Source organism: Schistocerca americana, chromosome X, assembly GCF_021461395.2.
Source record: "Schistocerca americana isolate TAMUIC-IGC-003095 chromosome X, iqSchAmer2.1, whole genome shotgun sequence".
Lineage (NCBI taxonomy): Eukaryota > Metazoa > Arthropoda > Insecta > Orthoptera > Acrididae > Schistocerca > Schistocerca americana.
In genome coordinates this window covers 699493050-699508054 of record NC_060130.1, presented here as the reverse complement: position 1 = coordinate 699508054, position 15005 = coordinate 699493050, and the positions used below count along the sequence as shown (strand labels likewise).

General features: G+C 41.2%; 1 protein-coding gene across 1 annotated transcript in view; it reads right to left on the bottom strand.

Moving 5' to 3' along the window:
* LOC124556259 overlaps positions 1–15005 on the bottom strand; it is a 462906-nt gene that overhangs the window by 175654 nt on the left and 272247 nt on the right. The window contains exons 9-10 of the mRNA XM_047130246.1: positions 8139–8276; positions 6790–6900 (exon numbers count right to left, since the gene is read on the bottom strand). Of these exons, the coding sequence (XP_046986202.1) occupies positions 6790–6900; positions 8139–8276 (249 nt within the window). The remainder of the gene's footprint in view (positions 1–6789; positions 6901–8138; positions 8277–15005) is intronic.

Genomic DNA, 15005 nt, shown 5'->3' with positions numbered 1-15005 from the left:
TTCATCGTGGTGAACCGTTCCTGTGGACCCGTTAGTTAGCGAGCGACATATCTCTACAACTCAATGCACGTTGTTCTCTCGCTACCTTGCTGCTACTGAATGTTCTTGTCCGCCTGATAGCAAGGAAGAAGAAAATAAAAATGTACTGTGGGCGAAAAATGTGACAGAAACGCCGCATTCTCTTACCATTCTCTCTGACCTTGAGCCTTGTTTATTGTTACTGCAAACGAAACCTTAATTGGAAACTGAAGTCGCTTAAAATGAATAGGTAAATCGGTTGGAACCATTGGTATAGGGTGTATGAGAGAGACCTCTCCAGCTGCTGGATCTGTGAACATAAAAGCTACACTGTGCAGTATTTCGCATAGTTTTAATTTGCAAATGGGTAAAAGAACAAAGTGTCGGACGAGTGAGATTCCGTTGTAGGATTTTAATCGCAAGCCGATAATCTGTAAATACACCTTTCCTGTTCTCTGTAAAACCGACGGAAATGAAGAAAACAAAGCAGTGCATTTTCGTGTATACAAATTTTGTTTGAAATTATATAGAAGGAGAAAGAATATACACGGTGGTCCATTGACAGTGACCGGGCCAAATATCTCACGAAATAAGCATCAAACGAAGAAACTACAAAGAACGAAACTGGTCTAGCTTGAAGGGGGAAACCAGACGGCGCTATGGTTGGCCCGCTAGATGGCGCTACAAAAGGTCTAACGGATATCAAATGCGTTTTTTTAAAAATAGGAACCCCCATTTTTTATTACATATTCGTGTAGTAAGTAAAGATTTTTTTTTTTTTTTTTTTGCTTCGTGATACATTACCCGTGTTAAAATGGACCGTTTACCAATTGCGGAGAAGGCCGATATCGTGGTGATGTACGGCTATTGTGATCAAAATGCCCAACGGGCGTGTGCTATGTATGTTGCTCGGTATCCTGGACGACATCATCCAACTGTTCGGACCGTTCGCCGAATAGTTACGTTATTTAAGGAAACAGGAAGAGTTCAGCCACATGTGAAACGTCAACCACGACCTGCAACAAATGACGATGCCCAAGTAAATGTTTTAGCTGCTGTCGCGGCTAATCCGCACATCAGTAGCAGACAAATTGCACGAAAATCGGGAATCTCGAAAACGTCGGTGTTGAGAATGCTACATCAACATCGATTGCACCCGTACCATATTTCTATGCCCCAGGAATTGCATGGCGACAACTTTGAACGTCGTGTACAGTTTTGCCACTGGGCACAAGAGAAATTACGGGACGATGACAAATTTTTTGCACGCGTTCTATTTAGCGACGAAGCGTCATTCACCAACAGCGGTAACGTAAACCGGCATAATATGCAGTATTGGGCAACGGAAAATCCACGATGGCTGCGACAAGTGGAATATCAGCGACTATGGCGGGTTATGTATGGTGCGGCATTATGGGAGGAAGGATAATTGGCCCCCATTTTATCGATGGCAATCTAAATGGTGCAATGTATGCTGATTTCCTACGTAATGTTCTACCGATGTTACTACAAGATGTTTCACTGCATGACAGAATGGCGATGTACTTCTAACATGATGTACGAGTATGTCCGGCGCATAGCTCGCGTGCGGTTGAAGCGGTATTGAATAGCATATTTCATGACAGGTGGATTGGTCGTCGAAGCATTATACCATTGCCCGCACGTTCACCGGATCTGACGTCCCCGGATTTCTTTCTGTGGGGAAAGTTGAAGGATATTTGCTATCGTGATCCACCGACAACGCCTGACAACATGCGTCAGCGCATTGTCAATGCATGTGCGAACATTACGGAAGGCGAACTACTCGCTGTTGAGAGGAATGTCGTTACACGTACTGCCAAATGAATTGAGGTTGACGGACATCATTTTGAGCATTTATTGCATTAATGTGGTATTTACAGATAATAACGCTGTAACAGCATGCGGTTTCAGAAATGATAAGTTCACAAAGGTATATGTATCACATTGGAACAACCGAAATAAAATGTTCAAACGTACCTACCTGTTACCAACTGTTTGTAAAAAAACTGTGAGCCATATGTTTGTGACTATTACAGTGCCATCTAGAACAAAGCGAAGAAAGTGGTCCAACTAAAACATTCATATTTCTTTACGTGCTACACGAATATGTAATAAAAAATAGGAGTTCCTATTTTTAAAAACGCAGCTGATATCCGTTTGACCTATCGCAGCGCCTTCTAGCGGGCCAACCATAGCGCCATCTGGTTTCCCCCTTCAAGCTAGACAATTTTCGTTCTTTGTAGTTTTTTCGTTTGACGCTTATTTCGTGAGATATTTGGCCCGGTCACGATGGACCACCCTGTATACGTGATAAGCAGTTTCTGTAATGGTGTATGTGTCTTGCTGTAGTACTGGCTACAAGAAATAAAACAAAACCTCACATTTTCATAGCACAATGCACTATTTGCTTTCTGGCGGTCAGTTTTAATGCAAAACCTTGACGACTTTGTCAATATATATATATATGTTTGCTGACAATGGTTCCAGTTTTCATATTAAACATATATTTCAATATACAACTTTCAGAACATTGTTCCTGCGAAAAAAAGCGATCAAAACTGAACTAATAGTGCCTAAATAAAAATGGTCTAGAATCGCAAGTAATATGTTAATATTTAAAATGTATTACTCAGGTTACTGGTTTCGAGACTACTACGATCATCTTCAAGCCATTAAAACTCTGTGAAGAGAGTAATAAAAAGTTTCATGGTACAAGACTTAGGTATAAATTAATTTAAGCAAAGTAATTAATTGAAAGTATACCCATCACGGTAGCCGAGAACGCTAATGCGCTGCTTCCTGATCTCGGATAGGCGCGCCGGACCCTCTTCGAATCCGACCGGCGGATTACCGACGAGGGCTGGCCAGCTACTAATGGCCGTCACCTTGAACGTGATTTTCACAGCGATTGCCATGGCCTTAAATAATGCATCATTTTTTACGTAAAATTTGCCGCTTTTTCAAATTTAAAATCAAATATTAGAGTTCCGTTTTAAAAAAATCACTTTAACCTCTAAATCACCTTGAAAAACACATAAAGATCACGGCCATTATTAGTAATGCGTGACTCTCTTCGCCACCTACAACTTTTATCTAAAGCATTTTGCTGTATTTCATTTCCATACCGATTTATTCCCCATTATGTATTAAAATTGTCCACGCTGTATACTGCACATAGATTTAACAAACATGTAGCCTGTATCCGGCCAGAACCTACAGTGGTACCCTACTTCTGATTCTCCACAGAGTATACGAAAGAACTTGCTCCTTTTATAACAACAGTGTACTGTAGGTCTTATGAGACGCGAAGTGTACTTAATGGTGGGAAAAAGTACGGGTCATTTCCATTTTCAAGAAGCATAGTCGAACAGATGCAAAAACAATGAGCATATATCTCGGTCGTTGGAGAGTAGTAGAATTTTGGAACATGTTTCAGGCAGGCGTATTATGAAATTTCTGGAGAGCGAAAATCAACACAGATTCCGAAAAGAACAATCGTGTTAAACCCACCTCGCTCTGTTCGTCCACAAGACCTAAAAAACAGTAGATACAGGCCTCCAGGCACATGCCGTGTTCCTTTACTTCCGTATTTATTTCTTTACGTACTACACGAATATGTAATAAAAATGGGGGATCCTCTTTTAAAAAACGCAGTTGATATCCGTTTGACCTATGGTAGCGCCACCTAGCGGGCCAACCATAGCTCCATCTGGTTTCCCCCTTCAAAGTAGACAAGTTTTGTTCTTTGTAGTTTTTTCGTTTGACGCTTATTTCGTGAGATATTTGGCCCGGTCACGATCAATGGACCACCCTGTATATATATATATATATATATATATATATATATATATATATATATATATATATATATATATATACCTGTACGATAACGTCGCAAGTTCCACGAGGCTTTCCGCGGATGATAGTGTTGTGTACAGAGAAGTCTCAATGGTAGAAAACTGTTACTTAATCCCAGAAAACATTCAGAGGATCGACGGTTTGTGCTGGGAGTGCCAGTTGCTCATCTTCATAAACAGATGTAACATATTACGAATACATGGACAGAAAGACCCATTATTTCATCATTACGTGATTGCAGAACAATCACTCGAGGCAGTAACTTCCATAAAGGAGTGTGCGTACGAAGCGATTTGAAGTGGTACGACTGCGTAAAATTAATCAAGGATAAGGCAGATGCTAGGCTTAGATTATTTGGAAGAAGCCTCGGGAAACGTAATTCATCAATAAAGGAAGTAGTATATAAGACACAAGTTCGACCAGTACCTGAATACTCCTCAAATGGTTCAAATGGCTCTAAGCACTATGGGACTTAACATCTGAGGTCATCAGTCCCCTAGAATTAGAACTACTTAAACCTAACATCAACACATCCATGCCCGAGTCAGGATTCGAACCTGCGATCGTAGCAGCAGCGTGGTTCCGGACTGAAACGCCTAGAACCGCTCGGCCACAGCGGCCGTCTAATATTGCTCGTCAGCAGTTCATTTAATAAGTGCGAAAGCTTCACGGAGATGCTAAGTCAACTACAATGTCAACCGCAGCAAGAGAGGCGTTCTGCATTACGGTGTGATTTGCTGTTAAAGTTCCGAGAGCGTACGTTCCTAGAAAGAGTCAAAAAATCTGTTGCTTACTTCTACGTGTATCTCGCGGAAAGATCACGAAAATGAAATCAGAGAGATTCGAGGTCATTCGTAGGCTTACCAGCAATCTTTCTTCCCATAAGCCATACTTGTCTGGAACGGGAAAAGGCGAAGTGACAATGGTGCACAAAGTACCCTCTGCCACACACCGTAAAGTGGCCTGCGGTGTTTGGATGTAGATGTGATGATTGTAAAGTGGTCCCATTTTTAGATAACAAAGCATTTAACTGCGGTTTTCCTGTTAAGTGTAGTATCGGTTTTGTTAGTTTTGCGCCGAGTATATGCTGATATTGTCCACCACATTAATCGGAATTGAGGGAAGATGTGGCAATAATTAACATTTAAACATTTCTTGAAAGCGCTGTAGGTTCGCAACGGTAACCCTCAGTTATAATGCTGGACGGACCCTCATGTGACGAGATGTGAGATCACGTAATGCTCTGAGGAACATCGTCGAATATTATCGTTTTGGTGATCCATGGCTTATGGTGTGTGGAGACCTGATGTTACAGGGGCTTACTGACCTCCAGCTCTCCGAACACGGTACACCGTGACACTGTACTGTGTCCACTTGTGCGCCGTTTCAGGGGAGCATTCGGTCTTAACTTCAGTTTTAAGGACGACAGTGGGCGACGATTTCGAAGTGCGCAGGTGGAGTACTCTTGGAACAAGAGGATATTCGGCGGATGGACGGACTTGAATGTTCACCCGACTTAAACTCTATCGAGGACGTGTGTTATGCATTGGGGGGATGTACTACAGCACGTCCACAGCCACCAACGACCGTCTAGCACTTGTCAACCGGCCTTATGGACGATTGGAACTCCTTACCACAAGAACTCATTACGAACCCTGTAGCTAGCATGGGAGCACGTTGCACAGCTTGCATTGCCGTCACTGGTGATCACACAGCCTTTTAAGAACAATGTTCCACCTTTTCTAATGCCCAAGGGACCGTCAGAAGTAGGGGTGTGTTCATTGTAATTACTGTATTTGAATAAAAGTATAATTTCTGTTCATGTCTCTGCGTATTTCTTTCAGTTACTTTGTATTCTGTACTGTAGGCTAGCAGTTGTTTCTATGGATGGTCGAAGTTTCATCAAGCTGTGTTACTTGCCAGTGACACACCATACGAAAGTTACTTTTGTCCTTGAGTTCTGCACACCAAGCTACAGAACAGAAAAGTGACAAACATCAATATATAGAGCCTCTCTCCAAGTTTCGATTCGTGCTACGTGCCACAGCATAGTTGTACTAGGCGCGGGCGTGTCAGAACGTGTAAGCAAATCATGTACTGCGTGTTGTCGCATCAAATTACTGCGCGCCTGCTGATAGGTGTCCAAATGAACTGAATATATATGTGGGCTGCTGTCGCGCTTTCCATTGCAATTTATGTCAGCGAAGTCAATAAATATGCACGCGTTGAAGTATGACGCGTCACATGAGATGCTCACATTGAGCTCTTGTTATGAGTTATAAACTTGGAGATATGCTCTATCCACTAACATGCATCCTTTTTCTGTATGTCATATGGTTTTTTTCACAATCACCTTCTGAAACCCTGGAGGTACTTACGAATAACCTTATACGTATGGAACTCTACAGCTCCAACTTGTTTGTGTAACATTTGCCACTTCTCTTTTCCGTCATGTAGAACGAATAATTACGAGAATACAGAAGCTAAAATCACCACCAAACATTCAAAGCACACCAAGTAACGTGGAGAATAGCCAGGAACGTAGGAATGAATCTACTGACTGCAGTGTCTTGTGATGATACATTGGACCTGAACACCTCCCAACACCCGCCTCTGTAGCGGCATATGTTTATAGCTGAAGACAAAAGTTAGTAAATAGTTTAAGTAGTGATTTTGGCATGTATAAAAATGTATTAGATAGACAGAGGCAAGTGATACTGGAATAAACTGCTCCCAACAGTATGTATGCACACTGGAGATTGACTTTAATTTTAAAAATTGCGCGTGGCTAGCTAGCGACATTCATGTTACCACATACACGCTTCATACATAAGTGAAAAAAATTCTCTGTTGTTAACACAGAGAGATTTACGAACAACATTCGCCTATTACCTTTAAATTGGCATAGATCCCCGTGGTATCCCTCTTCGCAGATGCAGCTGAACCCATTAGCCTCGTCCAAGCAACGTGCGTCATTCTTGCACGGGGAAGAGGCACAAAAATCTGAAAACAGATATTTTCACCATTAGTTGAAGCAAGCAAATGGGTAATCTTTAAGTGGTGTTTTATAGTTCGAGAGTTTCAACAACAATTTATTTTGAAACTCGTCAATCAATAATTTTATTGTTTCTTTACATTTTGTTGTCATGTATTAAGTTTAACTGAATCCTAATATGCTCTCTGGACAATCTCCTGCACTGCAATGCAGAAAATACTGCAACATCCTCGTCCTTTTTGTTTAATCGGTAGCTAATAGTTGCTGTTGCTTACAAAACTAAAACAAACAGAAGGTAATGTACATCTAAAGTACCGTGATTAAATTATGGCTATTAAATTGCATTAGTATTGTGCTTCAAGTTTTCAGGTCCTTCTAAGCATCAGTGAGACTTGCCTAAAAACTCCCTGTATGAGAAATGCTACAGGATAAACAAACAACATGATTCATGAAACATAATTAATTCATTTATTAAAAGAATAAAAAATCTGGAGAAATGCAGAATGGCGCTGACAACATATTTTCAGCCAGCGTAAAAGCTGTTATGAAGAGTGATGAAAACTTTCTAAGTTCCCTGTATTTCATTGAAGGGTTATCAGATAGTCGTGTCTTACGATCACTTTCTATCAAAAGCAGACACCGAGCAAAATGTTGCCCTCAAATGGTACAAATAAGAACGTTGCGTGCCTGGAGAGAGGGAATTTGTGATGACCTTACACAACATAACCAATCCCCGCCCCCATTACTAATCATCCTTATTGAAGACAGTCATATCAGTAACTGCCCAAGACTATAAGACAGCAAACTGTATAGCGTTTAAATGATAGGCAGCAGTTTATATTTAAACAAAAACAGCTCTTAGGAGTTACACACAACCTATAATTTGATACTGACTCATCTTTCATAATTATAAGAATTATCTTTTACGTGAACGAAGTAATACTAATAATATGCGAGCATTATTCATTCTCTTAATCATTTCCCCACCAAAGAATTTTTCTGTTCTCTCTTATTCCAGCATGGTCTGGCAGTGCCTGTTTCTAATGTGTGATTGTTAGTGTTTTACTTTTCAGAACAAAATACATAACCTTAAAAATAGAATAATAGGAAAACGTTGTAGCTATTCGGAGATCCTCAGTGTTAAGAGTTGCGCTCACAGACTGCCGGAGAATGTGAAGTCAGAAATGACACAACGTTAACGTGCCTTACATAGTTACTGTATGAATATGATAGATTGTGTGCTTACCTATGTCAGTTTCACAGTTCTTCCCTGAATAACCAGGTGGGCAGAGGCAGTGGTAGTCATTGGTATCATCTTGGCAAGTTCCTCCATTATAGCAAATATTTGACACACATTCGTCAGTTTCTTTCTCGCAGAACTCTCCTGCAAATTGAAATTTGAAACAGCTCTAGAAAACACAGAAGAGAATCAGCGTAACGCATCTATGCGCTAGTTTAGTGGCTTCCACCTACAGGCTCGTTCCTGACAGCTGACAAATTGCTGTGCCCAATTACTACAGTTAATGTGATGAAGTAATAGAAGACCGTTGCCCTGCTTGTTCCGGCTCTGCTCAGGTACGTCGTTGACGGGACGTCCATTAGGCACCGAACTTCCATTTTCGAATCAAGTACACAATAATCAATTTCTCACGTAAAGCTGTAGTTCCTGAAACTCACTTTGTAGGAGATAGTCTCTGTCTGTATCTACGAACAACTAGGCTGTTGTCGAGTGTTCAACAAGGAATTCACGAGAACGGCAGCTGCGAAATCTTGGAAATAGCTCGAAAATCGAGGGATCTTTTATGTGAATCAGTGAGATACCATCTGAGATGAAGAGAGTGTAGCACATTTCTAATGCTTCTAACTGTAAGTAGTATGCTATTGAGAGGAGATTCCGCCTTGCAATCGATCACGTGTCTGGAACATGCAAACGGAAGATTGTGTACGCAGGACATCGTTTCATGAAAAAACTCTGTAAATACACGAAATCTTAAATAAGATAAGAAGATGAAGGAATGAATTTTTCACTTTGCAGCGGGGTGTGTGCTGGAATGAAACTTTTTGGCAGGTTAATACTGTGTACCGGATTGAGACTCGATATCGGGACTTCTGCTTTTTGCGGGCAAATGCTTTACCGACTGAGCTATCCAAACCTATACCCGCGAAATGGAAAGGCCCCGAGATCCACTCTAGTCTGATACACAGATTTAATCTGGCAGGAAGTTTCATATGAAGATGATTACTAGTCATAACTGACTTCGGTAGTTACAAAAGTTGCTCTTAGTTAACGCTGCTACAGACCAGTCCGTACAGACGAACTACTGCTTTATCAATGCTGTCCTAGTATCCACTGCTTTTGCTGTACACAAGGTTTCAATATACTTCCTACTGTCGATAGTGTATCTCAGTTTCTACGGTGTTCACTCGTCCCTACGGCTACACATACCTAGTATTCAAATGACGTTTAACCGGGAGAACTTGAGAGAATAATACCACTTCTACTCAGCGGCCTGAAAAGATTGTCATTACGTAATATAGTAATTCTGTACAGTAAAGTGGTAATAGGTCATTTTATAGGACGTAAAATTGCCAATTCTTGGACACTGCAAGAATGAGGAATAAGGCGAAACTACGTACCCAGTTCAGATATAATTGGCCTTGTTGACTTTTCAAAAAATAATGGTCCAGTTAGGCACCTACATGACAATGCACACCGAATATTAATTGCTGATAAAGTGATCTTTTGGACAAAATATGTTTCGAAACCAATCACAGTATTTCATCTCCTGTTTCAGTCGTCTTCGTTTGATGTAAGCAAATAACGTAGCTAGCACAATTTGAATCTTGCTATTTCAGAATGCTAACCCCAGCCTTTTGTGTTTCTTTTTAATAGACTTTAGTAGATATGGTGTAAAACGTCCCATATTATAGAAATGTGGAGACGAACACATTTCTCCCAACGAGAGACCACTTTGTTGTTACCGTCACAGTAGAATGTTTGAATTTTTTGACGGAGCAACCGCTTCATCACTATCAAAGCGATGTCCTCGAAAGTGTTCTTAAGTTATGGAAAGAGTTGAAAAACGGATGTGGCCAAATCAGAGACTGTATGGAGGATGAACGATGACAGTGAACCTAAGGCGCTGGATTGTTGCAGATGTCACAGTGCTCGTGTGTGGTATGACATTGCCATGCTGAAGGACAGAGTGCTCCATGTACAGACGATCTCTGCGGATTCGCGCTTTCAGTTTTCTGAGGGCCTCTCAAGCACTAACATGGTTACGTTACACAACGTCTCGTTACACGCTACTATTCGGACGCCTCTAGCGGCAGAGGGTTGCAACTTGTGTTAGCGAAGCGGGTAATTCGACTGAGTAATATGTATAACATACAATACCTCAAACGATTTTGAGAACAGAATAAAAAATTCGGATGCATTACTTTTCAGCACGCCCTCTTATGTATGCATGTATGTATGTATGTATATGCGTTCCACATCTTCCTTTAAACCACTGACTGCTTTCAACCAAACTAGAAACAAATATCTCTTAATATCTGGAAGGAATCACTGTGGTATAAGAACCACATGTCTATCAAAGGGGTGGGATGAGGTGAAGAGCAAGTGTAGTCCATGACGCGCGAATATCCATATTTTATTCTTTTAGTATTAAAGAATGAGAGCACTTAGTGACTTGAAACGAACTTTTCACGTAATATCAAACCTTTACGAAACTATCTCGCTGAAAATTCCCACAAAATCATGAAAGGAAAAAGGTGTATAGCTTGCTACATTTTCGCTGTTCTTGCAGTGAAACTATTACATTAGAGATGATGTTTAAATTTGTTGCTTCCTTACTACTCTCTGTATTTGTGCATCATTTTGCTGACAGTAGTGACAAATAAAACTGAGCACACCTGCAAAATTATATCAGATATTTCGGAAAGTATGACCTCATAAACACTGAGATTCGTGACGACTGCCGCATATTGCATGACGTTTAAATCTATTGCTGCTTCGCTGCTAACTCTACTCGCAACACATTTCGCATACAGTATCCTCATATTTCGCCGAATTTACCTACAAAATTATATCATTGTAGGCCACATAGTTCAGGAGATAGGACGTCCGTGAAAGGGAAACCGAATGACGAAATTAGCTGGAGATACAGCTGGAATATGTGTAAAAAAATAATGAGTGAAATATTTTAAATATACCTAACACGCGCATATGCGGGCAATGTTGTAGATAAAAAAAATTCTCCTAAACACATGGATCGATTTCAGCCAAACTTGGTACAAATATTACTTACTATCAGGAAAAGATGCTGTGGGAGGTAAGACCCACCAGTCTATTGGGGATAGGGTGATAGCTTGGTGAGGGAGAGAGAAGGTGGGCGGAAAAGATGGATAAAGAGGGGGAAAGAGCAAATGGACACAGGTAGGTGGGAGGAGCAGGTGGACAGACAGAGGGGGAGGAGAAAATGGAGAGACAATGGGAATAGCCGACCGAAGTGGCCGTGCGGTTAAAGGCGCTGCAGTCTGGAACCGCAAGGCCGCTACGGTCGCAGGTTCGAATCCTGCCTCGGGCATGGATGTTTGTGTTGTCCTTAGGTTAGTTAGGTTTAACTAGTTCTAAGTTCTAGGGGACTAATGACCTCAGCAGTTGAGTCCCATAGTGCTCAGAGCCATTTGAACCATTTGACAATGGGAATAGGTTGAGATGGATGTAGAGAGGAGGGAGGAGGAGATGGACAGAGAGAGTGGAGAGGAGAAGTGGAAAGTGAGAGAGAGGAGGTGGAGATTGACTTAGAAGCAGTGAGTAGGTGAACCTATAGTGGGGGGGGGGGGGGGGGAAGGGAGAGGAGAAAGACTTAGAGGGGGGAAGAAAGTGATAGGCAGGGAGATGGGGGAGGAGTAGAAGGACGGAGTGACGGTGGAGGGGTAGGAAAGAAGGGCTGGTGGAGATGGGCAAAGAGGGGGTGAGGGAGGGGAAGAGATGAATTAACAGAAGATAGGAATAGATACATACACAGACAACGCCGGGTACTCAGCTAGTAGTTGATAAATCGGAGAAGTATTCCAAACATACTTTGTGGGAGCCACACATGGTCCATGACTTCCCAAACAATCACGACTTCGAAAAATTTTTCATCCCACACTTGAGATTGCATTGTCATCGAACTTCAACAGAATTCTCAGCTTTCTAAGCCACTTTTAAAATATCGGTCTGTGCTTTAAGAAAAAATGCGTATCTAATATGTTTATTGGTACATCAGTCACACGAAGATATTAGTATACAGTTATTATACGAAGTCTCTTAAGAGAATATCCTACTACAAATTCATATGGTATTTCAGCTGAGCCTCCGAAAATGGCTGGCTCTGAGCACTATGGGACTTAACATCTATGGTCATCAGTCCCCTAGAACTTAGAACTACTTAAACCTAACTAACCTAAGGACAGCACACAACACCCAGCCATCACGAGGCAGAGAAAATCCCTGACCCCGCCGGGAATCGAACCCGGGACCTCCGAAAATATTACGCTCTTATCAACTATGCATGTTCCTATATAAAATGTTTGAAAATTACAGCAGTCAAATATTGACTAGAAGGTACACGTTAATAGACAATAGAAGGAACATTTGGAAGACTCATGAAGGAATGATGAGCTTTAGCGTTTCAGTGGATTCAGTAATGAGCTCAGCAATTTATTGAACACTAAAAATGTGTTGGATACTACGAAGTGTAACGTGCAGCCTGTGTGTTAGTGTATACAGTACCTACTGACAGAAACATAAAATTATTTTCGGTTTAATTAAGCGGTATTAATCGAACGGTGTGTCATCATATACCTTACGAAATCTATGGCAGTTAAATATTAATAATAGAAATTAAAATTATTTTGACATGAACATGCACTGAGGTGACATATTTCGTGGCATACTTCCTTCTGTCAGGGGCAGTACAGCAACTCGACGTGGCATGGACTCAACAACTCGTTGGAAGTCCCCTGCAGAAATACTGAGGCATACTGTCTATAGCCACCCATAATAGCGATAGTGTTGCCGGTGTAGGATTTTGTGCACGAACTGATCTCTCCATTGTACCATAAATATTCCGTGGGATTCATGTCGAGCGAGCTGGGTGGCCATACCATTGGCTCGAATTGTCCAGAATGTTCTTTAAGCCATTCGAGAACAATTGTGGCCCGAACATGGTGCACTGATATCCATAAAAGTTCCATCGTTGAGTAGGTGCAGATGGTTTCTAAGTAGCCGAACATAACCATTTTCAGTCAATAATAGGTTAGCAGGACCAAAGGACGCTGTACACTCCATGTAAACACAGCCTGTAACATTTTCCCTGATCAGTAATAATCCGCCTGTCATCATTGAGGAAGTGGATGACATACCTTCTGGAGTCACTTAGTTCACATAACTATTTTTCATTTGATAACAATATTTATAAACAAGCCGATGGCCTAGCTATGCGGAGTTGTCTCTCAGGCTTTCTCGCCGATGTACTATTTGTAAGCAATCCAGAAAATGGGTATTTTTCTCGTGTATCTGCTTCGAACTCCCAGATCCTTTTTTATAGAAGGTATGCCGATGACATATTGATAGTTTTTAAAGGCCAAGGAGTTGATACTGACACCCCTTTACTCGATTGTAACAGTTTTCAGAAGAAATTCCGTTTTACCCATAAAGACATGGATCAGCAGGGTGTGCTAAGTTATTTAGATTTATCCCTTCAGTTGGTTAATAATATGATGTGTTTCGATTTTTTGCAGGAAACTTACCACTGGCTCTTCAGTGATTCACGCTACACCAACCCACCCAAGGCAATATAAGTTAAGCTTTTTCAGGTCGGCGATTGCTCGAATGTTTGAAGTTCTCCTTTCCTTGGAATCTATTGAAAAAGAAATCAGCAACCTTTCGTATATAGCACACGAGAATGGTTGTAGTGCGTCATTGGTCCGTCGTTTATACAACGAGTACCAGGAAGGAGTGGAGCTTAAGACCGCGAGTTCACAACCACAAACGGTTGACAATTATATGCGTTTAGCAATTCCCTTTTTGGGCTCCTTTTGTTATGACTTCGTCAAACTGTTTAGTAATACAAAGGTACAAATTGTGTTCTCTAGAAATGTTGGAACACAATTCCTCCTTTCTCACAATGAGAAACTTAAGTCTTACCTTCTCGAGATCGGGAGTATATAAAATTAAATGTCTCCATTGTGACGCCCAATGTATCAGCCAAACGGGGAGGTCGCTTATCGTCATTTTTAATGAGCATCTTTTGACAAAAAAAGGATAACTTGAAAAATATTCTCACTTCGCGCAACATTTGAAAACTTCTCGACATCGCGCACCATCCATAAATGATCTCGATATTTTGCATGTTGTACAAAAAGGGAAGAAGATTAATATCCGCGAAGAATTTGAAATTTCTAAAAGAGTCTATGTTAAGAGCCCTGGCGTGCTCAACGACGCCGGCCGTTGTGCCCGAGCGTTTCTAGGCGCTTCAGTCCGGAACCGCGCTGCTGCAATGGTCGCAGGTTCGAATCCTGCCTCGGGCATGGATGTGTGTGATGTCCTTAGGTTAGTTAAGTTTAAGTAGTTCTAAGTTCTAGGGGACTAATGACCACAGATGTTAAGTCCCATAGTGCTCAGAGCCATTTGAACCATTTTTTGAACCTCAGATTCTAAGTCCCATAGTACTCAGAGCCATTTGAAACATTTTTGCTCAATGACGTTGTAAACATGCCCTGAGTTAAGAGGTAACGTGTGACTTTTGTACGATTTTATTTTTTATATTACTCACATACTCTCTGAGCCAATGTCTCTTAACCACAATATTAGTTCCTTTATCTCCAATCTCATTTATGTGGTTTTTTATGTTTGTTTCACTTACCACTCTTCGTCTTGAAACATATTCTTATTTATTTCCGTAGGTAGATGTGTCCTGTACGTTTTACTGGACGACGTGACATTTTTGATGATTGCAGAGGACGTTCTGTACTCTTGCCAGTCGTCCTCTCTTTTTTTTTATTTCTCCTGGTGAGTTTGTATTTAGTTGTGCTCTTTTCAAAACTCAGGTCATGGTTTCGC